At 40.0% G+C, this 26077-nt stretch overlaps 1 protein-coding gene across 11 annotated transcripts in view; it reads right to left on the reverse strand.

Moving 5' to 3' along the window:
• The window catches only part of LOC138931194 (uncharacterized), a 150900-nt gene that overhangs the window by 119018 nt on the left and 5805 nt on the right, over positions 1-26077 (reverse strand). For 6 of the 11 annotated variants that reach the window (XR_011446454.1, XR_011446452.1, XR_011446451.1 and 3 more), the window contains exons 2-3: positions 10972-11077; positions 2745-2867 (exon numbers count right to left, since the gene is read on the reverse strand). Coding sequence is in view for 4 of the 11 variants with exons in the window: in XM_070292116.1 (XP_070148217.1) it covers positions 10972-11077 (106 nt within the window). In the remaining 7 variants the exon portion in view is untranslated. Of the gene's footprint in view, positions 1-2744; positions 2868-10971; positions 11078-16098; positions 16789-25996; positions 26056-26077 lie in introns of those variants that run through there. The other 5 variants (XR_011446450.1, XM_070292116.1, XM_070292117.1 and 2 more) reach the window with 4 other exon arrangements.

The following is a 26077-nucleotide window of genomic DNA, read 5'->3' on the forward strand; positions in this document are numbered from 1 at the left end:
GTGTAGGGAATATATATTTTTCTTTTATCCCTATTAGTCAAGTAAGTAGCAGAATGTTCTGTGGGTTTCTAATAACCTGGTCTTCAACTTAAGAGTAAGAGAGTAGGTACTTTGGAACTTTTACAAAGGTTCTTAGGATGCAATGCTTTGACGGAAAGAGTAATGCCAATTCTTGTCTTGTCTCATAAGCTATTGTTTGTCATCAGCAGGACATAGATTTAATTACTTAACTCACTTTTTAATATAATCACTTGAAATCCACTATGATTTTTAAGGCATGTCCCCATATACAGCAAAAGCAGGGCAAAGAGTAAGAAGACCCAGAACCCAGGTAGAAAAAGTGAGTTTGATAAGAGCCAATTTGGAGAAGAGATTAGAACACTAGACAGATAACATTAAATGTATATTTTCACTCCTGGACCCTTCTACAATGAAAGACTACTTGATACATATGTTTAAGGATAAATTGCTTTGCTTTTAAAAATGGCTAAGTCTTAAAGCACCCCTTTCCAGCATAGCAGGGGTAAAAAATTATGATACAGACTCAGATTTTTGAATATAAAAAGTCCTGTTGAGTGCTGGTGGTAACAGCTATACTACTCTTTTTTAGTAATTCCCCTTGATCAAAGATTTATGTGGCAGACAAAACTGGAAAAGCTCCTCAGTTCATTTCAGTTCAGTTCAGTCGCTCAGTCATGTCCGACTCTTTGTGACCCCATGAATCGCAGCATGCCAGGCATCACTGTTCATCACCTTCTCCCGGAGTTCACTCAGACTCACATCCATCGAGTCCGTAATGCCATCCAGCCATCTCATCCTCGGTCGTCCCCTTCTCCTCCTGCCCCCAATCCCTCCCAGCATCAGAGTCCTTTCCAATGAGTCAACTCTTCTCATGAGGTGGCCAAAGTACTGGAGTTTCAGCTTTAGCATCATTCCTTCCAAAGAAACCCCAGGGTTGATCTCCTTCAGAATGGACTAGTTGGATCTCCTTGCAGTCCAAGGGACTCTCAAGAGTCTTCTCCAACACCACAGTTCAAAAGCATCAATTCTTCAGTGCTCAGCCTTCTTCACAGTCCAACTCTCACATCCATACATGACCACAGGAAAAACCATAGCCTTGACTAGATGGACCTTAGTTGGCAAAGTCATGTCTCTGCTTTTGAATATACTATCTAAGTTGGTCATAACTTTTCTTCCAAGGAGCAAACGTCTTTTAATTTCATGACTGCAATCACCATCTGCAGTGATTTTGGAGCCCCAAAAAATAAAGTCAGACATGTTTCCACTGTTTCCCCATCTATTTCCCATGAAGTGATGGGACCGGATGCCATGATCTTCGTTTTCTGAATGTTGAGCTTTAAGTCAACTTTTTCGCTCTCCTCTTTCACTTTCATTAAGAGGCTTTTTAGCTCCTCTTCACTTTCTGCCATAAGGGCGGTGTCATCTGCATATCTGAGGTTATTGATATTTCTCCCGGCAATCTGGATTCCAGCTTGTGTTTCTTCCAGTCCAGCGTTTCTCATGATGTACTCTGCATGGAAGTTAAGTAAGCAGAGTGACAATATACAGCCTTGACATACTCCTTTTCCTATTTGGAACCAGTCTGTTGTTCCATGTCCAGTTCTAACTGTTGCTTCCTGACCTGCATACAAATTGCTCAAGAGGCAGGTTAGGTAGTCTGGTATTCCCATCCCTCTCAGAATTTTCCACACTTTATTGTGATCCACACAGTCAAAGGCTTTGGCATAGTCAATAAAGCAGAAATAGATGTTTTTCTGGAACTCTCTTGCTTTTTCCATGATCCAGCAGATGTTGGCAATTTGATCTCTGGTTCCTCTGCCTTTTCTAAAACCAGCTTGAACATCAGGGAGTTCGCGGTTCACGTATTGCTGAAGCCTGGCTTGGAGAATTTTGAGCATTACTTTACTAGCATGTGAGATGAGTGCAATTGTGCGGTAGTTTGAGCATTCTTTGGCATTGCCTTTCTTTGGCATTGGAATGAAAACTGACCTTTTCCAGTCCTGTGGTCACTGCTGAGTTTTCCAAATTTGCTGGCATATTGAGTGCAGCACTTTCACAGTATCATCTTTCAGGATTTGAAATAGCTCAACTGGAATTCCATCACCTCCACTAGCTTTGTTTGTAGTGATGCTTTCTAAGGCCCACTTGACTTCACATTCCAGGATGTCTGGCTCTAGATGAGTGATCACATCATCATGATTATCTGGGTCGTGAAGATCTTTTTTGTACAATTCTTCCATGTATTCTTGCCAGCTCTTCTAATATCTTCTGCCTCTGTTACGTCCATACCATTTCTGTCCTTTATCGAGCCCATCTTTGCATGAAATAAAAGGGTAATTCCTAGTAACTTATTATCTCCACTACTGTCATCTGCTAGCAACTTTAGTCTCACCATTAAATTGGAAAGCATAGAATTACACCTATATCTCTTCCCAGACATCATGGAAATCCAGTAACTTTTTGTTTTTAGTGAGGACAACATGGATTATTCTCTGCCATGAGTGGAGAAGGGGAGATTGTTAGTAAAAATGCTGTAGGAACAACTGGCATAATGTTAATTCCAGTACAGATTTTAAACATTGCATCCTTAATTTCATTTGGAAATTTTAAATGAATATAAGGAAGGACTGTAATTTTAGTGCATTTCAGTGTTTTTTAAAGATATCAACTTAAGACCAAAATAAAATATATAGGTAAATGATGCAAACATATCAGTTACTTACCTCACACTCTCGACGATTCTCATAAATTGGAATGATCAACTTGGAAATTTCAGAAATTACTTCATAACGCTCTGCTTTCCATAAGCCATCCACACAATGTTCCAGCAACTCCAGCAAAACGTCCTGCATTGAGAAAAAAATGTAATGAGGAATTAGAGATACTTTTAGAGCTCTGGGCAAATGCAATTTGAACTATTTCAAATGAATAAAAAACAGAATGTACTACATTTAAGGAAATGTACAGAAGGAGTATTGTTGTGTGACTATATTTTCTAAATGACATACTTGAAATATTTGGTATTGAAACCACATTCTTAAAAGTATGAAATGAATATTGACAATAGTAAACTACTACGTACCTTGTTTTGCATATAATCAAGATGTTAACCATAGTTACACATGGTAACATGTTGAGAAGTATTTTCCAAACTGAGGATATTAAATGTCTAGCACGGTAAATTCCACTAAGCATATAAATGTCCATGATTTTTGCTTCCTACTAAAATTATGTTTACACACAGTTAATAGAGTCTTAAGGGAATTTCACAATTTTCAAGCTGCTGCATCAGTGACATCAGTGTTCATTAAATGATGTGATTTTGTTCAACAATGCTTCCTTCCTATCTGTTGGTTCTAAAACTAGTGAGAATGATAATATAATACCTCAAGATAGAGATCTCTTTGCCATAATAACAGCTTCTATAAAACAACCATCATCTCATGTTCCCAGCAATGAAAGGGTGATGCCAATTACTCATGCTATCCATAAGTCTGAACAGTTTGTTTCTATCTTAAAGAGATGAATTTCAGACCTATAGAAGTGACTGCTACAATGGCTCTTAAAGTATGTCCTATAGTCAATTCTGAATTCATCTTTTTTCTAAACTAGCTCTTTCCCTTGCACTTCCTACCTAGCCAGGGGTCATATCCTATAGACTCTGAACTAGAAAACTAAAAGCACTTTTGACTTTACTCTTTGTTATAGGTTGAACTGTGTCCCTCACAAAGATACGCTGAAGCCCTAACTTTCACTGCCTCCAAATGTAACCTTATTTGGAAATAGGGTCACTGGTGATAATGATGAGTGAAGTTGATGTCATACTTGAGTGACTTACTTGCAGCAGTGATTTACTGGGTGAGCCTTACTCCAAAAGGACAGAGACAAACAGGGAGAGCACCATGTGACTACAGAGGCAGTGACTGGAGTAATGTCGCTACAAGCCAAGGAAATCCAAGACCAACAGCCACCATCAGAGCTAGGGGGAGGCAAGGAAGGCTGCTACCCAGAGTCTCAGAGGGAACAGGGCCCTGCTGACACCTTGATTTCCAACCTCTGGACTCTAGAACTGTGAGACAATAAAGTTCTATTATTTTAAATCACCCAGTTTGTGTATGTTGTTATGGCAACTCTTGGAAACTAATACACTCTCAGTCTTGACTCATCCTCTATCATCAAGTTCTGCCACTTTCACTTCCTAAATATTTCTCAGATCTGACCCTTCCTCTCCATTTCTACACTCATTGCTAAGGTTCAAGATGTCATTATTGTTTTCTAACAGATCTTCCTGCCTCCAGCCTTGGCACTTTCAAATCTATCCTCTACACATCTGTCATAGGGTTTTGATTAAAATCCAAACCAGACTACATCCCTCTTCCCTTGTAATCTCACGGCTCCCCATCATTTGCAGAACTAAGGACAAATTCCTTCATTTGGCACATAAGGTTTGCAGCGATCTGGCTGATAGTTTATAAAATCATCACCCCTCAAGCTAGCCTTGTACTTTATGTCCAGCAGTGTTGAACTACTATTAGTTTCTCGGAAGCACCATGGTGTTGTCTTAACTTTGTGCCTTTGTCCACTCTGTACCCTCGTGTCCTTTAATCCCTTTCACTTAGTTAACCCTGTAAGAAAAGTTAGATTTCACCTCTTCCAGGATCCTTCGCCTGATTAACACAGAGTAGCGACACAAGAGGCCTATTTTTCTTACTGTGATACTACATTGGGTGGATATTTATCACTATACTTGCCCGTTATATAAGTATCTGACTTTACAAGTAGGCTGTGACTCTTTAAGTGTAGGGACAACACATTTATTATATTGTATTTTTCAGTCACTAGCAGGGTGGTAGTAAATAGATGTTCATTAAATGTTGCTACTTGAATAATCTATATATTAACATTTAATAGCTAAATTTTCTATCAATAGTAGAAAGGAGGAACTCTGGGGAAATAAAAAAAGAATCTATTAAAAACTAGTAACGTTTGTCCCAGGAATGTAAAGTTGGTTTACAATAAGGAAAAAATCCAATGTAAATAGAAAGAGCCATGTAAACAGAATAAAAGAGAAAAAACGTGATGTCTAGCAATAGTTGCAGAAAAAGAATTTGCAAAAATTCAATATCCCTTTGCAATGTTAAAAAAGAATCCACCCAGAACAGGGAATTGAAGAGATTGTTCTCAATCTGATAAAGAACATTTATTAAAAACCTGCAGGCTGAACACTCTTTTCTTCAATTTGGGAACAAGACAAACTGTCTGCTCTTATCATTTTTATTCATTATTGTGCTGAAGGTGCTAGCCAGTGTAAGAAGGCAAGAGAGAAAGAAAGAGAGAAGGGAAAGAGATCAGGAAATGTGAAACTATCTTTCTGTGCAGATGACATGATGGTGTATGGAGAAAATCCTAAGGAATATACAAACTACTAAAACAAGTAAGAGGATTTAGCAAGGTTGCAGATCATAAGATCACCATACAGAATCACTGTATTTATGTATGCTGCTGCTGCTGCTGCTGCTGCTGCTGCTGTTGCTGCTGCTGCTGCTAACTCGCGTCAGTCGTGTCTGACTCTGTGCGACCCCATAGACAGCAGCCCAACAGACTCCTTTGTCCCTGGGATTCCCCAGGCAAGAATACTGGAGTGGGTTGCCATTTCCTTCTCCAATGCATGAAAGTGAAAAGTAAAAGTGAAGTCGCTCAGTCGTGTCCTCACTCTCAGCGACCCCATGGACCAAGCCTACCAGGGTCCTCCGTCCATGGGATTCTCCAGGCAAGAGTACTGGAGTGGGCTGCCATTGCCTTCTCCATTTTATGGATACTAGCAACAACAAATTGAAAAATAAGATTAAAAAGCCAAACAATACTATTTCCAGTAGCATCGGAACATCCATTATCTAACAAAATATCCAGAAAAGGACTTCTACTCTGAAAAAGCACAAAATATTGCTGGGTGGAATTAAAAACCTAAACAAGACTTGATTGAAAGACTCAGTATTGTTCAAGCTATCCATCCTCCACCTAGTGATATATAAATGTAACAAAAGCTCAACAAAGCTTCCAGCAGGCTATTTTGAGGAAAGAGAAAAGATAATCTGAAATTCTATATGGGAATCAAAGGATACAGAATAGCCAAAGTGACTTTGAAAAAGAACAAAGTTGAAGGACTAACACTATATTATTCCATAACTGACAAACTTGCAGCAATCAAGACAGTGTGATATTGGTATCAACATGGTCAAATAGATCAGTGGCACAAAACAGAGTCTAGAAATAGATCACAAACATATAAAGAACTGAAATTTAACTAAGGTGCCAAAGCAATTCAGCAGGGGTGAAAGAAGATTTATTTCTCCCCAAATGGTGTGGCCTATGTAAAATACCTGTCTACAAAAAATGAATCTTGACTTCTATCTCATTATATGCTCAAAAACGAATTCTAAAGAGACTATAGACCAAAACATAAAACTCAGGAAGAAAGTTCATAGCAGAACATATCAGGCAACATCTTCACAGTCTCGAGGTAAATAAGGATTTCTCAGACCAAATATACACCCCCGCCCCAGCCCACCCCCACACACAAATAAACCATTAAAGAAAAGTAAATTGGACTTTATCAAAACCAAAACTTTCTGCTCAATAAAAGACTTAGTGAAGAAAATATATAAACGAATCCAACACTGGTAAATAATCTGCAGCACATATATCTGACAATGGACTTATATCCAGAATATAGAAATAATCCCCATAAAACAACAACAACAAGAAGAATAATGTATTTTCTAAAATGGGCTAAAGAATTGAATAAACATTCCACAAAAGATAAATAATAGACAAAGACTGTGTGAAAAATGCTCAACACCATTAGGCATTAGAGAAATACAATGAAAACACAGTGAGATACCACTTCCTGTCTACTAGGATGGCAAATTATGAAAAGATTAGCAACAGCTAATATTGGTGAGGAAGTGAAGCAGCTGGAACTGTCATCCACTGTTGGTATATAAAATGGCCCAACCTCTTTTAAAAACTGACAATTTCATATAGTTACATATGAAACTTCCCAAGGAACCAGCAGGGTATTTACTCAAGAAAAAGTAAAGCATATGTCCATAAAAGGTCACAGATAAGAATGTTTAAAGCAGCCTTATTCATAACAGTCCCAAACTGGAAGCAATCCAAAATCCTTCCACAGGAGAATGGGTTTTAAAATGTTATATCAAGAGAATAGAATATTTAGCCAGGAAGAAGAACTTCTGATTTACTCCACAACATGGATGTATCTCAAAAAATTTCTGCCAACCAAAAGAGGCAGATACAAAAGGTAGATAGTGAATGATTTCATTTTTATGACACCAAATACTGTTAAAAGTAATCTACATCAGATATTGGGGCCGGGCAGACTGACGGGAACTGGGTGCAATGGAACTTTCTGGGCTAATGCACATGTTCTACTTTTTGGTCTCTCGTGACAATGTGTTACCATGGCGTTATATGGGTGTAGACAACTGTCAACATTCATCAAGTTGTCCACCTAATATGTGTGCATTTTACTATATACTAATTTATCTTTAAAACTATTTCAACTCAAAAGTCAGAAATGCAGTCTTAAAAACAAATTAAATTATTAATGGGTTAATTCACCTACTTAAGCCACTAAATGAACAATAGTTTGTATCTTTCACTTCAATAAAACTTGTAAATCAGTGGCAGTTATTTTCCATTGGCTAGGGCACGAGGAAAAAGCCCTATTATATAAACTGAAACATAAAATGACACTATGGAGAATATGATTCTATCATATTTCTATCATATTCTATCATATTAAACATATTTATATGTGAAAAGCACATATAAATTATTACTGTAGAACACAAAAGAGTTCCAACATATGTGTTTACATAGGAAACTGATTATAGTTCTTGACTAATGAGACATATTACTACTTTCCCTTGGAGTACAAAAAAGGGTCAGGCTTAAGGCCACTTCTATGACTAAGCTGAAGCTGCTGTTTGGAAAAAAGGACATAACTGCAGTTGTGCTAATCCATTTATCTCCCATGAACTCCCTGGAATCTTCCTGCTCTGAGCCCACACAAACTGGACATCTTACATGAAAATCATCTAAGTCTAACTAAAACCCCCAAAATGAATTAATTTACCCCAGGATTCACAGTCAAGCAATGAACTGGGATTAAAATTCAAGGATCTGATTCTCTGTTATGATTAATTGATCCAGCAAACACGTTTTAAACATCAACTCTTTTAAGTTCTGGGAGTAAAAGCCAAGTTTACTATCCAGTTGCTCAGTGATAAAGCCTGACATTTATGTAGCACCTAATCACTATAAAGAACCTTCATGTTTATTGTGAAGTGACCAGGACAGTATTATTATCTTCATTTTATTATTTTTCTCTAAAGAAATATTTACTGATTTCATACTATGTGCTAATCATTTGGGGCTTCCCTGGTGGTGCAGATGCTGAAGAATCTGCCTACAATGCAGGAGACTCAGTTTTGATCCCTGGGTCGGAAAGAGGCCCTGGATAAGGAAATGGCAACCCACTCCAGCATTTTTGAGGCTAGATGGGCTCCTACTCTTATGAATCTTTTTTTTATTTAATTGGAGGATAACTGCTTTACAATGTAGTGTTCATTTCTGGCACACAACATGAGTCAGTCATTGAGAGAGAGAGAGAGAGAGAGAGAGAGAGAGAGAGAGAGTGTGTGTGTGTGTGAGTCAGTCATTGAGAGAGAGAGAGAGAGAGAGAGAGAGAGTGTGTGTGTGTGTGTGTGTGTGTGTGTGTGTATGTACCCTCTGTGTGTGTGTGTGTGTGTGTGTGTGTGTGTGTGTGTGTACCCTCTCTCTTGAGCCTGCCTCCCACCCCCAGTTCCTAGCCCTCTAGGTCATCACGGAGCACCGGGTTGAGCTCCCTGTGTATACAGCAACTTCCCACTAGCTATCTGTTTTACCTATGGTCAGGTATATGTTTTAATGCTACTCTCTCAATTCATCCCACCCTCTCTTTCCCCCGACTGTGTCCACAAGTCCGCTCTCTACATCTGTGCCTCTAGTTATACTGCTGAGGAGAGAGTCATAAAGAAGTAGTAGGCAGAAAAAAAAGGGTAGGAGGTAAAGCATCTAGGCATAGATCATTTTAGCGAACTGAACCAGAGCTAGCTTGAAATTGCTTATATTTAAAAAATACAGTTCATAGAGTACAAAGTGTGTCTCTATTACTTTAAGCTGCTGCTTTTTATGTTTCTTAATAGTACCTTAAAAAAATTCATTTCTGTGGGCCTGCAAGCACTTCAGTCGCCTCCTTTTGTTGTTTCTTTGCTTGGTCTTCACATTCCTTAAATGTGAACGTCACTGTGATTCAGTTCTTGGTTCTCTGGTCTTCACTTGCTATATTATCTCCCATTATCAGTGTGCTTTGCTTCTCACACAGCTATGACTTCCAGATGTAGCTCCGCAACCCTGATCTCTCTCTTTAGATTCAGTTCTTAATGTCTAATGACCTGATGTTGTTTCCATTTCAATAACCTTCTACTGATACTTCAGATTGAACCCTCATCAAAACATGGACTTCATCACCTTCCCTGTAAAATCATCCATCCATCATTTCTCTATAAATATCCAAACCTGAAATCTCAGTGCTACTTTGGACTCTTCTCCTATATAGCCAGCAAGTCTTCCTCTTTTCCTCAGTGGTCCCTGAACCTGTCACAAGCTGGGTTTAGGCCTGGCTGCTTCACAACTAGACACTTAGGGCAGGCCACATTCCAGCCTCTGCCCCCAGCCGCCATCCATCGACCTCCAATACATTTCCCACATTACCACCAATTTAACCTTTCCTCCTGCTTCATTTCATCTTATTATTATTCTGCTCAAAAACCTTTGACAGCAATTCAACATTCTAATCAATAAAGTCCAGACATTCAAAGTTTCTCCAATTCAGACCTCCACTACTGCTCTTTCCTATGAGAACCCAATGGCTTAGCCAAAATGATCCATTTACTCTGCCCCCTAAAATACGCCTTACCCTTTCCCACCTCTTCCCTTTTATCCCAGCTATTCTCCGCTGCTGCTGAAACAACTTCAGGGTATCCTCGTTCTTTAAACCTCTCTCTAGTCCTAACGCTCCTCAGCCCAAAGCTATCTCTCACCTTTGACTCTGCATATTGTCTGCATTATTCAAATGGCACTGTCTTGCTTTTCTCCATTTTGTGTAGGGGGGTTGTCTCTTTAGGTAGACTCTGGAGGTCAGAGATCAGCCATATCTAATTATTTTATACCTCTTCTATCACCAAGTCCAAAGCCTTATTGAGCGAGTGACAACTTCAGGTGTTTACTATCCATATGAAGCTCAGAGCAGAAATTTTCCATCTTTAAAACACCTGGAAGCCTCCTCTCTTCAGCTGTTACACTGTTAAGTCTATTTTTTATGGAGATGTCTTCAAAGTATGGTACCTGTGATCTGGTTACTGGGAAGGTGATTGGATGATGATACATGGTACATTTCTAAAACCAGACAGAAAGAACCGTTGCAGAGATAGGGCTCCACATTTCAAAAACGAACATCTGATCCCTGGGTAGTTTTAATCCTTATAGTTCATCAACCCTTGACAAAGTTTGGCAAAGTCGCTCAGTCGTGTCCGATGGTTTGAGACCCCATGGACTGTAGCCCTCCAGGCTTCTCTGTCCATGGGATTTTCCAGGCAATAGTACTGGAGTGAACTGCCATTTCTTTCTCCAGGGGATCTTCCCAACTCAGGGATCGAACCATGGTCTCCTGCGTTGTAGACAGACACTTTATCGTGTGAGCCACCAAGGAAGTCCCATCAACCCTTAGTTACCTTTCAAATTGAGTTAGCTCTAATAATTTCTTAATGTAAATATTTTAAAGAAGTTACATTTATCTAACTGACAATGCAGGCCCTGAAGTCTTACTTCATTTTACGGACATCCATCATTCCAGCATCCTCCTTCATTGCTCCTTCTTCATCTTTGTTGGGAGTAATTTTCTTGAAGGCTGAACATCCATTAGGGAATAATTCTGTGTAAATAAAAAGCAGTGAAGCAAATTTACTTTTTAAAAGTGTTTTGTAAATGAAAGACAGACTTACATGGATTACCTATCTTTAAAAAATAAACACATACTTTGGGGAAGGAACAAAGTCATAAGTGCAATTTTCTGTTATTAAAAAAAACTTTTTAAACCAATTATATCTATCTACTAATATCCTACCAATCTTTTCCCCAAATGATGAGCTCAAGGTACTTACAAATAAGTTTCATTCTCTGACTATCCCTCATCTGCAATGCTTGGTATAGTAAAAGTTTCCTGACATGATCTATTTATTGACTATGCCAGAGCCTTTGACTGTGTGGATCACAATAAACTGTGGAAAATTCTTCAAGAGATGGGAATACCAGACCACCTGACCTGCCTCTTGAGAAACCTGTATGCAAGTCAGGAAGCAACAGTTAGAACTGGACATGAACAACAGACTAGTTCCAAATAGGAAAAGGAGTACGTCAAGACTGTATATAGTCACCCGGCTGACATCATGAGAAACTCTGGACTGGAGGAAGCACAAGCTGGAAGCAAGATTGCTGGGATGGCACCTGGTCCCATCACCTCGTGGCAAATAGATGGGAAACAGTGGCTGACTTTATTTTTGGGGACTCCAAAATTACTGCAGATGGTGATTGCAGCCATGAAATTAAAAGATGCTTACTCCTTGGAAGGAGAGTTATGACCAACCTAGACACCCTATTAAAAAGCAGAGACATTACTTTGTCAACAAAGGTCCATCTAATCAATGCTATGGTTTGTCTAATAGTCATGTATGGATGTGAGAGTTGGACTATAAAGAAAGCTGAGTGCAGAAGAATTGATGCTTTTCAACTGGGTGTTAGAGAAGACTCTTGAGAGTCCCCTGGACTGCAAGGAGATCCAACCAGTCCATCCTAAAGGAGATCAGTCCTGGGTGTTCATTGGAAGGACTGATGTTGAACCTGGAAACTCCAATACTCTGGCCACCTGATGCGAAGAGCTGACTCATTTGAAAAGAACCTGATGTTGCAAAAGACTGAAGGCAGGAGAAGGGGACAACAGAGGATGAGATGGTTAGATGGCATCACCGACTCAATGGACATGAGTTTGGGTAACTCCGGGAGTTGGTGATGGACAGGGAGGCCTGGCGGGTTGCGGTTCATGGGGTCGCAAAGAGTCGGACATGACTGAGCGACTGAACTGAACTGAATATAGTCTAAAAATTATTAACACTTTGATCCTGTGTATGTTTATCTTCTGTCACCTAAACAAAGAGGGCATGTACTTTTCAGGTAAACATTGAATGAGCTTTTGTAATCATCTCTAGTTCCTAGTTTTACTGGAGAATTGGAAAAGCGCCCTGGGGCTTGTAAAGAGAGAAAGGAAATAAAACAGATACCAGGGATGAGGCATCCTCAGAGAAACAGGATGGGGCACTGGAAGAACCAGAGCTTTTGAACTTAGACAGACCCAGTTTTATCATTAACTGTGTGATTTTAGACATGTTTCTCTCTCTAGGACTGTATCTGTAAAACAGATGACTTATAAGAACTACTTATAAGAACTCAATGAAATGTAAAGTGTTTGCAGCGGTACCTAACATACAACAAGTGTTTAATAAATTTGTTTTACCAAAGCTACCAATTAGTAAACTAGGTTTCTGAAGATAAAATTAAATAGTTGCTAGCAGTTGGTATAGTGACTGCTGTTAGACCATTGGGAGGTTAAGTAGTGAGCCCCAGCTGAAAACTATTGCTGTAGGATTGTGGACCAAACTGTTACCATCAAACAAGAGTCTGGGGATAGAAGGCCACATGGTTGCCCTACAGATTTTGCACTTAGGAACATGTCCAAACAATCTTGCTGTGGTTGCATTTACCCCTATATTAGTGGGTTGTCACTTTCAAGGAAAATTCAGTCTCCTTATAACAGAAGCTGCTAGTCAGTAGAAAATCACTGGTTCCAAAGGGGACAAACAGCTTTTGCCATCTACTGTTCTACAATCTAATAGTGATGCTTAGAAATGATGATGTTCTCACGACTAAATATTTGGTAAGCTTCCTGGTGTTAGAGGCTGGAGAAGGAAGAAGGAAGCTGTAAGAAAGCCAAACCTCATACTGAGATTCTTCAGCATTCTGATGGAAAAAGGGTCATGTATCATGGCTTGGTCTATGGGACACTCGTTGAGTAGCAGTGCATTGTGAGAACTTTTTGAAATTTAGGAGAAAACATCCCACTTGATTCATGAAGTGAAGGGTTTGTTAGGCAGTTAAGGCAGAGGGCCCCCAAATTCAAGAACAGGTAAAGAATGTAGTCCTTAACAAGGAAAAGAGTCAACCCCCTGAAGGGCTCAGGCAGCTACATCCATGACTGGGGGAAAAATTCTGTCTACTCTGAGGATATTATTATTTTAAATGATTCCCACATCCAGGGTTTCTAGAAAAGGCCAGGATTCAGGAGAGGATAAAAAGGGGCCAAAGCATCTCAGGAAAGGGTCTTTCGATGTGTATCTCAAGTAGAGGGAGGGTAAACTATGGTTCCTGCCAGAAACAAACAGGTTGAGAGCCACTTTTGGACTCTCTGATCTACATCATCCGGTGTACGCTAAAGGATTTTTTCAGCTTAAGAGTCCACTCTTCTTGCTAAATGCATTATGTTGATTCCTATGCCTGATGATACATCTCCAATTAGACAAGCACATATATATACACAAACACACACATATGCATATATATAAATATATATGTCCTTGTTTAAGTTATCAACCCCACCAAACTATCCAATGATAAGAGGACTCTTTTTTGTGGGTCTTCAAAATGCTTGGGGAAAACTTTGATTCCCTTTAGTCTTGTTTCAGATGAAACAAGTTACTAAATCTAGGCCAGTGTAAATGTGTGAGGGCTCTTCTGTAGCCCTATGGAGCATTATGTCACATGGTCTTGAAGAGTCTGCTTTAAATCTTTCTGGAATGTGACCTGGATTCCTGATTCTGCCCTTCAGAGCTGTGGCTTCTGTTTTCCTGATGTTATCCTAGGGCAAGCAAGATGTAAACTGTCCAACTAGACCACTACCTTGAGCACAAATGGTCCCGTGAACAAAGTGGAGGAGAGTTTGGAGGGTGGGAAAGCTACCCTTGCTAAAATAAGACTGCTAGTTAGAAGAGGATTAGCACATAAGAGCCCCAGGTGGAGGGCTAAAGGGGAAAGGCTGTAACTGGGAAGGAACTGAGGAAAGGAAAAGCTACGCAGAACGCAAGCTGTCAGATCCCGGGTGTAGAGACTTGGGAAAGGGACCAACATTACCCTATAAGGCATGACAAGAACAGACTCTATGGGAAAGGAGATTCCTTTTCCTGGGGTGATGGGGGAGCTCTACAGGCCTGAAGCTTTGCTGAATCTCGGAGGCTCTGTGGTGGTGGAAGAATGCACACTTGATTCTTGTCTACCCTGGGGGAAACAGCTGTGCACTGTCTCAGGAAGACAAGAGGAAGAGGTACAGGAGTCTAGTCTCCAGAGAATGACACCTCGAACATGTTGAGGTTTGCAGACAAAGCAGAAGTAAGGAAATTTAGATCCGTTTTTTGATTATGTATTTTGGGGACTGGGAGTAACTAACACCTCCTATCACCGCTTAGAGGTAACTTAGGAAAAAGGGAAGAAAATGCGATCCCTGAGATCTCTGGTACAAAGAGCCAGAGCTCTGGCAGAAGGAAGTCTGCGGGTGGGGGTGAGGAAGGGAGCGCTGCGCCTCTCTCCCCACCTTGCCTTTCAGTTCAGCGCCTGAAGCCTGAGAAGCAGGATCCAGAAGTGGCCGCGCTCTGCTGTTCTGGGGTCCCCTCGGGATGCCTGGGGAACCAGGTCTTGGCTCACTCAGCCCACCACCCAATGGCACAAACTAGTTTTTTCCTTAAAAACTCTAAACAGGCAAACATCTGTCTCCAATGCGTCAGCTGTAGTGTTTCATTCCATCTTGATGAAAAAGAAAGCTTTATGATGACTTCAACAGAAATGGCATAGAACTTTGAGAAAACCGAAAAATTTTGGCAATTGATATGTCAGAGATTTTCTTTTAATCATAAAAGGATATTTGAGAGGAAGCAAAGGGTTCTACAATTGCACTATTATTTTTGATAAATAAGTTTGTCTTAAGTGTAATTGGAAATTTTTCTTTCAGTCCTGCACTCAAATGGACTTTTATTTACTCTGAATATCCAGGTCTTACCTAGGTTATGGATTTCTCAGACTGGAAGACAGGCTAACAGATTAAGATTTTAACTTGTGTTTTAACACTAGTGGTTACATTGGCATGACTATGATACTTTAATTACAAAATTTACAAAATCAGGTGTTTCGGATCATTGGAATCAAAGAGGCTAAGGGAGAGAAACCCTAAGGATTTACTACTGCAACAATTTCAGAATAAGATTTTCTAGTTTAAGTGAGTAGAATTTTCCAGGCTTAAAAATAGATGGTACCTATAAATAAATATGTAAACTTCTCCTAAATTTAACATTACTTTTGTTAAAATGCAAAACATCCTTCTTTCCTACACAGAGAAGGGCTCTTTGATTTCTACGAAGGATAAATTCAGAAACAACAACAAAAAAACAACAACCCTTGAAGGTTTTGTAAAATCAGTATTTAAATGATCGGTTAAAAGCACTGTGTCCACTTCTTGAAACATGTCACAGTGTCTGCTGTTCAGGCTGGCTGCCTCAAGCTAATGTCCAAAAAAATTCACAGCAAATTTGTATATTTCAGTTCCTATTTTCTCCAATCCTATAGTTATAATTCTAAAGCTTAAGAACTGATAATGGAGAGAAATAGTTCTTGATTTTTGCTTAGTTTTAAGGGTTTTGCCCCTCTGAAAATATTCTAAGGAAATACTTTAATATAGTTAACTATCTTCAGTATCTAATGGGTGTAGGTTTCTACTTAGTAGACATAAAACTCTTATTTCAAATTTCTACTAATTGAAAAGATGAGATAATATTAAGCTAATATATCTGAAAGACACACCTAAAACCTTAATTAGTTGTGTTTCAGTTCAGTCGCTCAGTCGTGTCCGACTCTTTGTGACCCCATGAATCACAGCACGCCAGGCCTCCCTGTCCACCACCAACTCCCGCAGTTCACTCAGACTCGCGTCCATCGAGTCAGTGATGCCATCCAGCCATCTCATCCTCGGTCATCCCCTTCTCTTCCTGCCCCCAATCCCTCCCAGCATCAGAGTCTTTTCCAATGAGGGGTTTCATATTTGTTAGTTTAACTGCAGGTGTGTAATTTCAGTATTTGTTTTTCTGGCAATTTCACAGGCATGTCAGTGATGCAGGGAAAAGAAGCCTCAAACAAGGCCTTCTTTTGATACTTAATCTTGTTCTCCACTTTAAAAGCACATATGTACTAACAAAATTACTGCTGCTGCTGCTGCTAAGTCGCTTCAATCCTCTCTGACTCTGTGCGACCCGAGGGACGGCAGCCCACCTGGCTCCCCTGTCCCTGGGATTCTCCAGGCAAGAACACTGGAGTGGGTTGCCATTTCCTCCTCCAATGCATGAAAGTGAAAACTGAAAATGAAGTCGCTCAGTCGTGTCCAACTCTTAGCGACCCATGGACTGCAGCCTACCAGGCTCCTCCGCCCATGGGATCTTCCAGGCAAGAGTATTGGAGTGGGGTGCCATTGCCTTCTCCGTCTGTAAAGCAATTATCCTTTAATTAAAAAAACATTAGAATGAGATCTAGAAAAAAAAGCCAAAACAATATGCAACTTGTAACAGATTTATTGGTAATGATGATAGAATCCCGGGATGGTGCTCCATCTTTCTGGCTATTTCCTTAGTCTACTTTTTTAAAGGAATGGGGTAGTGTTTAGAAGCATGGACTCATGATAATCGGCAAGATCACAATCCGGATCTGCTACCAACTAGCTATGTGACATTAAGTTCCCTGTGAGCTTCACTTCTCTCACTTTAAAATGGGAAACATAGAGACGTTGCTGGTGGTCCACTGGTTAAGACTCCACACTGTCAACATGAGGGGCCTAGGTTCAAACCCCAGTCAAGGAACTAGATCCCACACGCTGCACCTAGGAGTCTGCATGCCACAATGAAAAGATCCTGCATCCCGAGAAGATCAAAGGTCCTGAGTGCTGCAACTAAGACCCATGGAGCTAAACAAGGAAAACAAAAATTAATGGGAAAAATAACAGCATCTACATCGCAAAGCTAGTGTGAGAATCAAAGGTCAGTTCTCATTTGTTCTTTTACTTTGATTGAGGTTTTATTTACATACAACAAAATTTACCGATTTTAAATTTATCATTTGATGATTTTTAGTAAATTTACAGAGTTGTCCATTTATTACAATCTAGTCATTCCCATCATCTCAAAAAGATCCGTGGTGCCCATCTGCAGTCCCCTTTTCTACCTCCAGTCCCACAATAAAAAAGGAGCGAATATTTCTAAATCACTTAGGATAGTGCCTGTCATCTACCAAGAGATGTATGTTACATCAGTAAGAAATGTCTGAACAGGAAGAAGAAATACAATGCAAACCATGAAACCAAATGTCTTATTTACTGGCATAGTAAAAAATGAATTTGGGTTGCATTTTAACCAGAACAAACTTAATTCTTCATATAAGGATACTGCAGCTTATTTCTAATTAGTATCTAATTTAGTTTTCCCTTATAAGCCTCTTTGAAAAGCACAGGCCTGGTTTCCATAGTCAATCTGGAGGCTTGAGCAATTAACTGAATTACTTTGAGAAGGGGAAAGAAAAGAAAAAAATCTGTGTAACTCAGATGAAAAGCCAGCAAGAGTTTTCACTTTTGACTTCTCCCACTACTGTTACCTCACATTACGGTTATATGGGTTCCCCTGGTAGCTCAGCAGGTAAAGAATCCTCCTGCAATGCGGGAAACCTGGGTTCAGTCTCTCAGTTGGGAAGATCCCCTGGAGGAGCAAATGACAACCCACTCCAGCATTCTTGCCTGGAGAATCCCAGGGACAGAGGAGCCTCTTGGGCTACAGTCCATGCGGTCCCAAAGAGTCAGACACAACTGAGCAACTCAGCAAAGCTCATAGTTATATAGTGTTTCTTCAGAGCTCTCTAACATCCATTATCTCATTTTATACCTTCAACAACCCTGCAAGATAACTGCTTTCAATTTCTTCTTCTTCTATTTTTTTAATCCTAGCAATGATGCTTGTACTGAGAGGCAAGCATCTGAGTAAAACCACAAGCACCTGACAAGGGAAGCCAGCCAGCCAGCCTGCCTGGAAATCTTCTGGCTTCACAAGACACCTCATTTCAATGGGTATTTGGATAAACAGACTCAATCATAATTTGGGCTAAAAATGACTGGATATTTTCATAAAAGTATGAAAAAAACCCTGTTTTTAAACACAAAACTAACAGAGAAGGAGAATAAGGAACAAATTATTAACAGTACAACTCTCTCATTTTAAGGCTCTCTGTGATTTCTTGAGGTCACACTAGGTCTGCCACCCCAGTTTCCTGACTGCTCGCTGGGGGCTTTTCTACTGTACTAAGCTTCATCTGCCTAGTTGACTTTTGTGTATTTTTTTTTGCAATGATATTGACTAAATTCTACCTTTTCATTTTTACCTTGAAACACTGAGTGAAAAATGATATGGTATCTAACACTGTTAGGGAAACTTCGGTAGCAGTATTTGCTTCAAGAAGTGCCTGATGGAAAATGTTTGCTTCAGTTGTTGTAGAACCTGAGATTAACAAAAAAAAAAAAAAAAGGGCAATAAAACTGTATGACACAGGGATTCACATATCAGTTTTGAATGACTGTCTCTCCCGAAGACTCAGAGAGAGAGACAAGCAAAGACACCAGGCTCTCAGTACCTGCAGACTTAATGAGTTTCGCTGTATTTACTCCTTTATCAAATACGATCTGGGTTAATCAATTCTGCTATTGTTTACTTCAGCTCTGTATCAACAGCTCTGTAGCAAATAAATAGGTGCCTACTTCTTTATAGACAAGATGTGAGTGATGATCTAGGTATGTACCTAAGAAATAACGTGGAAGGCATTTTAGGCTGTGCTGCTCATTATATGTGCAAAAATGAGAAATCATAGAAAAGCAGCTATGTTATGTACAGGGGTTCCCTATGGCCTGATGTTTTCAATGATGCCAGTGGTGTGAGACTTGTTTCTAAATCAGAAGGAAAACAAAGCATCTGGGCCAACTGAAAGACACAGGTTTCATACATTGTTACAAGAGACAAAGAATAAAGCTGAAGGCTGTACCACTCCCATTTTTTTTTTTTTTGAAAGGTCCTGAATCTAGTAGCTCAGCATCCATCTGCTCAAGACATTTGTGTTTATTATAAGTCCATATCACAGAGCCAGTTCTGCTTGCTTCCTCTTATGCAACCTCTAAAGGACTGTCTGGTAAAGAACATTCTCTCACTCTTTCACTTTTTATTAAGATTTGCTTTCAGAGAATAGCTTTCATTTATATAACCCTCTAGCTTCCTATTGAACTTGTTAATATTTCAACTTGTGTGAAATATGTCTTTGTCAAAATAGCATTTACCTCTGCAGACAGCTCAGCATGGGTAACCCCTTAAAAATCACTAAATGAAAAATAGTCATTCTAAACAAATATTATATATACTGTTTTATTCAGATTCATTATTTTCATTGAAGTACAGATAAAGGATATTGACTGTAAAATCACATAATTATAATAGTTCAATGAGAAAATTAATCTCCTTCATATTAAACTAAGAATTCACTATTAACTAAAATTGCCAGAAATAATCCATGCATATTTGATCTTATATTCACATATGATGAAATGACTACAGAAACAGATATGCAAATGTATCGATGTATGTAAAATGATCTCCAGCTGTACTGGTGATTTAGGTTAAATAGTACTAATGTCTGTTTCAAATGAGTACCCTACCTACATTTTGCACTGACTGTGATTAAGTGTAAATAAACTTTCCAGGCTATTAAGATGCTGAAGCCTGGCCTGCAGTATTCCTGATCTGTTTCACAGAGCTGGCATGGTTTGTGATTTTCAGGTTACTCCAAAGTGTTTTGACAGCCAGGCATTATGCACTCTAAAATAAAGGTTAAAGTTAGGAAATGAAGTACTTTAATACTGTATCTCAATGTTATATTTTTTTAAACTAATAAATGACTAGATTTCCACATAAACACTGTGCCACACTCAATATCCTACCAACTATTATTTGGCTTAAATGAGACATCACTGGAAACTGTATGATGCTTACCATGTATTTAAAATAGCTTATACTACAAGAATACAAGTAAGGAATTTAGAGAAATTTCTTACTTTCCTCCTCTCCTCAAAAATATCAGAGTAGACTGGACAATACTCCAATAATTCTCCGTCTTTTTCTCAAGAGATAAGGAAAGGCAAGAGTCAGAGAAAACAGTGAGAGGGACACTCAGAGACTCGGGTGGAGGGCGGGGAGGGGGGTGGTTTCCTGAAGTTAGCTGTTTAAGAATGAGGCCTATCTAATCTGTCTCTGGGCCGGAGTTAAACTTGGATCAGAACGTTTTTACTCGATAAACATGTCTATTTCCACATTTTTATTTTGTTCTCCTTGAATTTTAGGGTTTCATTAAAAAATTAACAACTGGGTAATACAAGCACTGAGGAAAAAGCCTTTGTCCATCCTCTACTAAACACAGAGGGCAGGTCAGCAGAATCTTAGTGATTAAGATTGATGGTGGTAGTTACCATAGCAGTTCCCAACCAGTTCCCAGTGCTGGGGAGACACTAGAAATTGTCATCTGAATTATTAGGATGTCCCAGAGACTCAGCAATAAACCCCATCCAAACTGCCTCTTTAGTTTTTCCAAGTGCTATGAAAGTTATTTTAAAAGAGAAAAGAATCCCCATGCACCAGCCCCAAGCATGCTGCATCCTGCGTCAGACATAGACTGGCGATTCAATTCACATGATAGTATACATGTTCTGGGGAGGGAGGTGGGAGGGGGGTTCATGTTTGGGAATGCATGTAAGAATTAAAGATTTTAAAATTTAAAAAATAAAAAACTAAAAATTAAAAAAAAAAACAAAAAAACAAAATATGGGCTACAGTTTTGTGGAATTTAGAAAATCATTTGAGCTGCTGAAATTATTTACTTATCTATTTGAATGTGCCTTTTGCCTTGGGTGTTTTTTTGAGATGTACTTTTTTTAGACAAGATAATAAAAACTGGGCTGTCTTCTGTTATATATTTGACTTAATGTTTAATGGAGCCATAAGAAACTGTCATTTTTGCAGATAAAAAATGGTTGAAAGTGAAAGTTGGTTGCTCAGTCATGTCAGAATCTTCGAATTGAAGCCACATGGACTGTAGTTCACCAGACTCCTCTGTCCTTGGAATTCTCCGGGCAAGAATACTGGAGTTGGTAGCCATTACCTTCTCCAGGGGATCTTCCCAACCCAGGGATCAAATCCAGGTCTCCTGCATTGGAGCAGACTGTTTACTACCCAAGCCACTAGGGGAGCCCCCAAAGGGTTAAATATTGGCAATCTCATATAGAACAACTTACATCTGGGTGGTGTTTTCTGCTAAGAGGGAAGGATTGGATAATGAGTGAAATAGAATCAGTATGATAATTTTCCTTTTGAGTTGTTATAGTATATTCTAAAAATATTGTTGCCCAGGTTTTTGTTTTGTTTTGTTTTTTTAACAGTAATTATATATATTGTTCAGTAAAATGTGATTGTTTATTTTTCTTTTAATACATGCATATATTGAATAATCTATAGTAGAAATTCATTAAAAAGATAAATTTTAAAAGTTCTGAAAAAAAAAAATAAAAGAGAAAAGAAATCTACTTAAGTTCCTTTAATGACTAACTCTACCTCTGAAACATATCTATTCGAAATAAGCAAGTACTCTTTTCCTTAGGGTCGCACAAACGTTTCCTTAAGTATTTATTCCACTAAGACATACACAGCAAAAAGAAGAAAGAAAGAATATATAGCATCTGTCTCAATTGCTGTTGGGGATTTCTGTTTACATTAGTAACTAAAGTGAGTACTGATAGGTTGTAAACAAAAGTACTGCTGCTGCTGCTGCTGCTGCGTAGCTTCAGTCCTGTCCGACTCTGTGCGACCCCATAGACGGCAGCCCGCCAGGCTCCCCCGTCCCTGGGATTCTCCAGGCAAGAACACTGGAGTGGGTAACAAAAGTACAGACCTGACAGTTGTCGTCACTTGATGATTTCCTGCCTTCCCCTGGATCTAGCCCTTTCTCACGAGCCTCAGTAGAGACAAGCAACTGTTCTAGGATTAGACCGGAAACTGTGCACATCAGTCTAACCTTACCTTTTGGAAAACTTTTAAAAAACGTATCACTTCCCATCAGGTTAATTTCAACTTTGAGTTGAGAAGCATTCAATAAATCATGGGTATCTTAAGGCTAACTCAAAAGAAAGCATCTAGGTTTTGCCTGGCATGATTAAGACTGCCCTCTGTTGGAAGAGAAGAAAACAAGAGGAAATTGCAGGGCTATGGGAATTACCTTGCTATGATTCTTTGCCCCATGTATCTAAAGTGAACCAAACACACTCTAGGAAGAAAAACAGTAGCATCTTAGTCCTATATTACCATACTTTGCATTTTAACAAATAATATTTGAAAATTCATGTGTTAGGCTCTTCTATCCCTGGAATTCTCCAGGCAGGAATACTGGAAATTGCATTTCCTTCTCCAGGGGATCTTCCCGATCCAGAGTTTGAACCTGGCTCTCCCGCATTACCTACTGAGCCACCAGCAAAGCTCTAGCATTGGTGGCAACAGTAATCAGTTACAGAATTGCCAGTCTCCCGAGAGACTCCAAATCTAGGAATGGACGACTAAGCAATGTTGCCTAGATGGAGGGGTGACAGGGAGGAAAGAGTGCATGGCTTTTGACTTTACATCCAACTTTCTAATGACCATGGGTATTTGTGCTTTTCAATGATTATAAAATACTGTCTGTCAGGAAGAAAGATGCTAAAATTGGGTCAAATTAATTTGTTTCAAAAATAAACCAAGGGGTAAGTTTCAACACCCCCAACCCCCACCCCCGCCTTTTGGGACGGACTTCAGCTCCGTGGGGCTTTCCCAGAAGTCATTGCGTTTCCGGGCTCTCGAATCTCTGGTCCGGCACACGGTGCCTTGAAGGCGCCATCTTCCCTCCCATGTGCCTTCACCCTTCTCGGCAAAAGGAGGCTGGTGTCTCCTTGCAGGCCCCGAACCGCACTCTCCTGTCCACCCCGAGCCGTCTTCGATCCATCCTCTTGCCCGCCCGATCGCCCACTCAGTGCCCTGAGGCCGCTTCACAGGTCTGTACAAGAGTTTAAACTCTCATCCCGTCGGGGGCCCTTCCGCCATTTTTTGGTGGTGCCTGTCTCCACTGTTTCCCAATCTCAGTCAGGGAATCGAGATGAAGGCAGGGGACGTGGGTGAAGAAGACAGGGAAAGTGGGCAGAACTCTTCCGAAGGAGATAAAATACAGATTAGCCTCTGTGATGTGTCTTCTGAAGATTTTAAAAAAACCTGGCAAACACTAAAAGAGCTCCATGACAGAGAGCCACGCGGACTTCAGGGGAAAGGAACCAGTTTGAGGAAAGAGCAATTGTCAGACGGGAGGTGGACAGGCTCCATATCCAGAATTAAAGAGTTTACGGAGCAGCGGAGAGCCCTGAATGACCCTATCCATGACCTGAGAGGTCAATTAAACGCGGAAGTATGTGATCGCTCAACACTAAACGAAACGAACAGAAATACGCTACAGCAAGAATCTTATGATATCCAACAAGAAAATCTGAAATTAACCAGTGAGCTCACAGCAAAAAGGAATAAACGAAGACAAGAAAAGAAGCAGTTTTCGGCTAGGCTCAAGAAGAAAAAGCCACAGTTTCGTCGTTCTTTTTCTGATAGTGATGATGACTTCGTCCCTGGGGCTCAAGAGAGCAAGTCAGTTATTTCGATCAGGGACGCTCCACCAGGACCTGAGAGGTATGTAGCTGTCAAACTGATAACGCAAACGAATACCAAACAGACGAAATCTAGAGGGAAAAAGAAACAGCCACACAGTTCCGAGCTTCAGGTTCCATTTTACAGTCAGGACGTCTTTGAGGTGCCAGAGCGCCCTCAGGAGAAGATTTCCTCTAACAGCAGTAAGACGATCACAATAAGCAGTGGCAGTCAGAAGTCCTCTAGCACTGTTCCTTCAGCGTCTACACTCGGCCCTCAAACAGTGGATGGATTTCAAGATGACTCCAGCCTTCCCGATGCCAGGCTTGGCCATCCACAAAGCGAATCCATTTTTACACAGAGGACCTCCCCACAGAGGATCTCCACACCAAAGCATGGAACTGAGATTGATTTCCCTTGGAGCCTTTCCATTATTTCTCCAGGAGAAGACCTACCTACTGAAATATTATCTGAAACTTCAGAGGAAAGTATGACTGATTATACCAAACGCATATTTGCTCCTTTTACACAGAGAGATGAAAACACCACTTTACATCTATTTCCTTTAGACTCTACTTCAAGTGCTAATGTGAAAAGACCATCATTGGGTGTTTTTCACATTTCAATGAGAGAGAGCAATAGCCAGACACCTTGCAGTGAACAGTCCACAGCAAGCAAGAATACGAGTGGAGCTACAGCTGCAGCCCATGATGCTGATAAGCCACAAGGTGAGACTCAGGCTTGCACTTCGGATCTTCAATAAAGAGAAAAGTCAAGTTACAGTTAGAAAAAGGGGGGAAGTAGCTATCACTCCATCTCTCTCTCAGGGAGACTGCTTTGCTTTTCAAGAGGACAGTCTTCCTATCCATTCAGACTATTTAACATTTGTCTTCAGACTATGTCACTGATAATTCCTGACTTTGATTCTACTTCCCAGAATATAATATACAGACAATAAAAAGTTGGGCAAATGACTAAGACTTTGATACAGTGACTTATTGCCAGTTAATAAAATTCAGCTAGAAAGAAAGAAAGTTAGTTTTCAGAATCCTCCCTCTACTTCTATATAAAAGTGTAGAGGTCTATCATCTTTTTTTGAAATTAAGCTGCTAGTGTCTGTGAGTCAGTATGTGCCATGCTGAGTTGGTTTACTTGTGTCCTAGCACTGTAGCCTGTCAGGCTCGTCTGTCCGTGGGATTCTCTAGAAGAATATGGCAGTGCGTTGTCATGCCCTCTCCTGGGGATCTTCCCATCCATCGAGTCTCTTAGACTCATGCATTGGCAGGCGAGTTCTTTATAACTAGTGCCACTTGGGAAGCCCTTATGAGTTAATAAGAAGGCTTAAGAAAAAGGAAGCCAAGAGAACACCTATAAAGCCTGGACTGTAAGAGTTCAACCCTGTAATACTTGTGAAATATTTACTTGACTTGATAAGGTAACTATAATACTTACACTGAGAAAGATTCAGAAGCAGATATTTTTCAGAATAAAATGAATATGACTTTACAGATACCACAGAGCATGACTTAAATTAGAGAAGATGTGACACAGACTGTATACTAGTTATTAAAATTTGCTTTTAAAAGTTAAAAAGCGAGAGCAGAAGGAAAAACCCCATTAACAAAGACCAACTATTTAGCAAGCAAGGTCAGCATTTACAAGAGCAGGAGACCTTGTCAGGAAACAGAGCAGTTATGGTTTTCTCCGTAACAGAACTCAGCCAGTTGCTTGTCACTGGTTATCACAGAGAGAGAGAGAGAGAGAGAGAGAGAGAGAGAGAGAGAGAGAGAGAGAGAGTGTGTGCGTGCGTACGTGTGCAAGTGTGTGCACATGTATACTGAATGGAGGAGGGGAGAAGTAGTCAGCAATGCATGTCCCTCTCCTTCCTCTCTTCTGTCCTCCCCCTACCACCCTCCTTACTTTCCCTGGGCCGTGGTGGTACTCAACTCCTTTTTTCTTTACAGTTTTTTCTTCCCGATGTATCCTTGAGCATGTAGAAAAAACAA

This window comes from Ovis canadensis, chromosome X (genome assembly GCF_042477335.2).
Source record: "Ovis canadensis isolate MfBH-ARS-UI-01 breed Bighorn chromosome X, ARS-UI_OviCan_v2, whole genome shotgun sequence".
In the NCBI taxonomy this organism is placed as follows: Eukaryota; Metazoa; Chordata; class Mammalia; order Artiodactyla; family Bovidae; genus Ovis; species Ovis canadensis.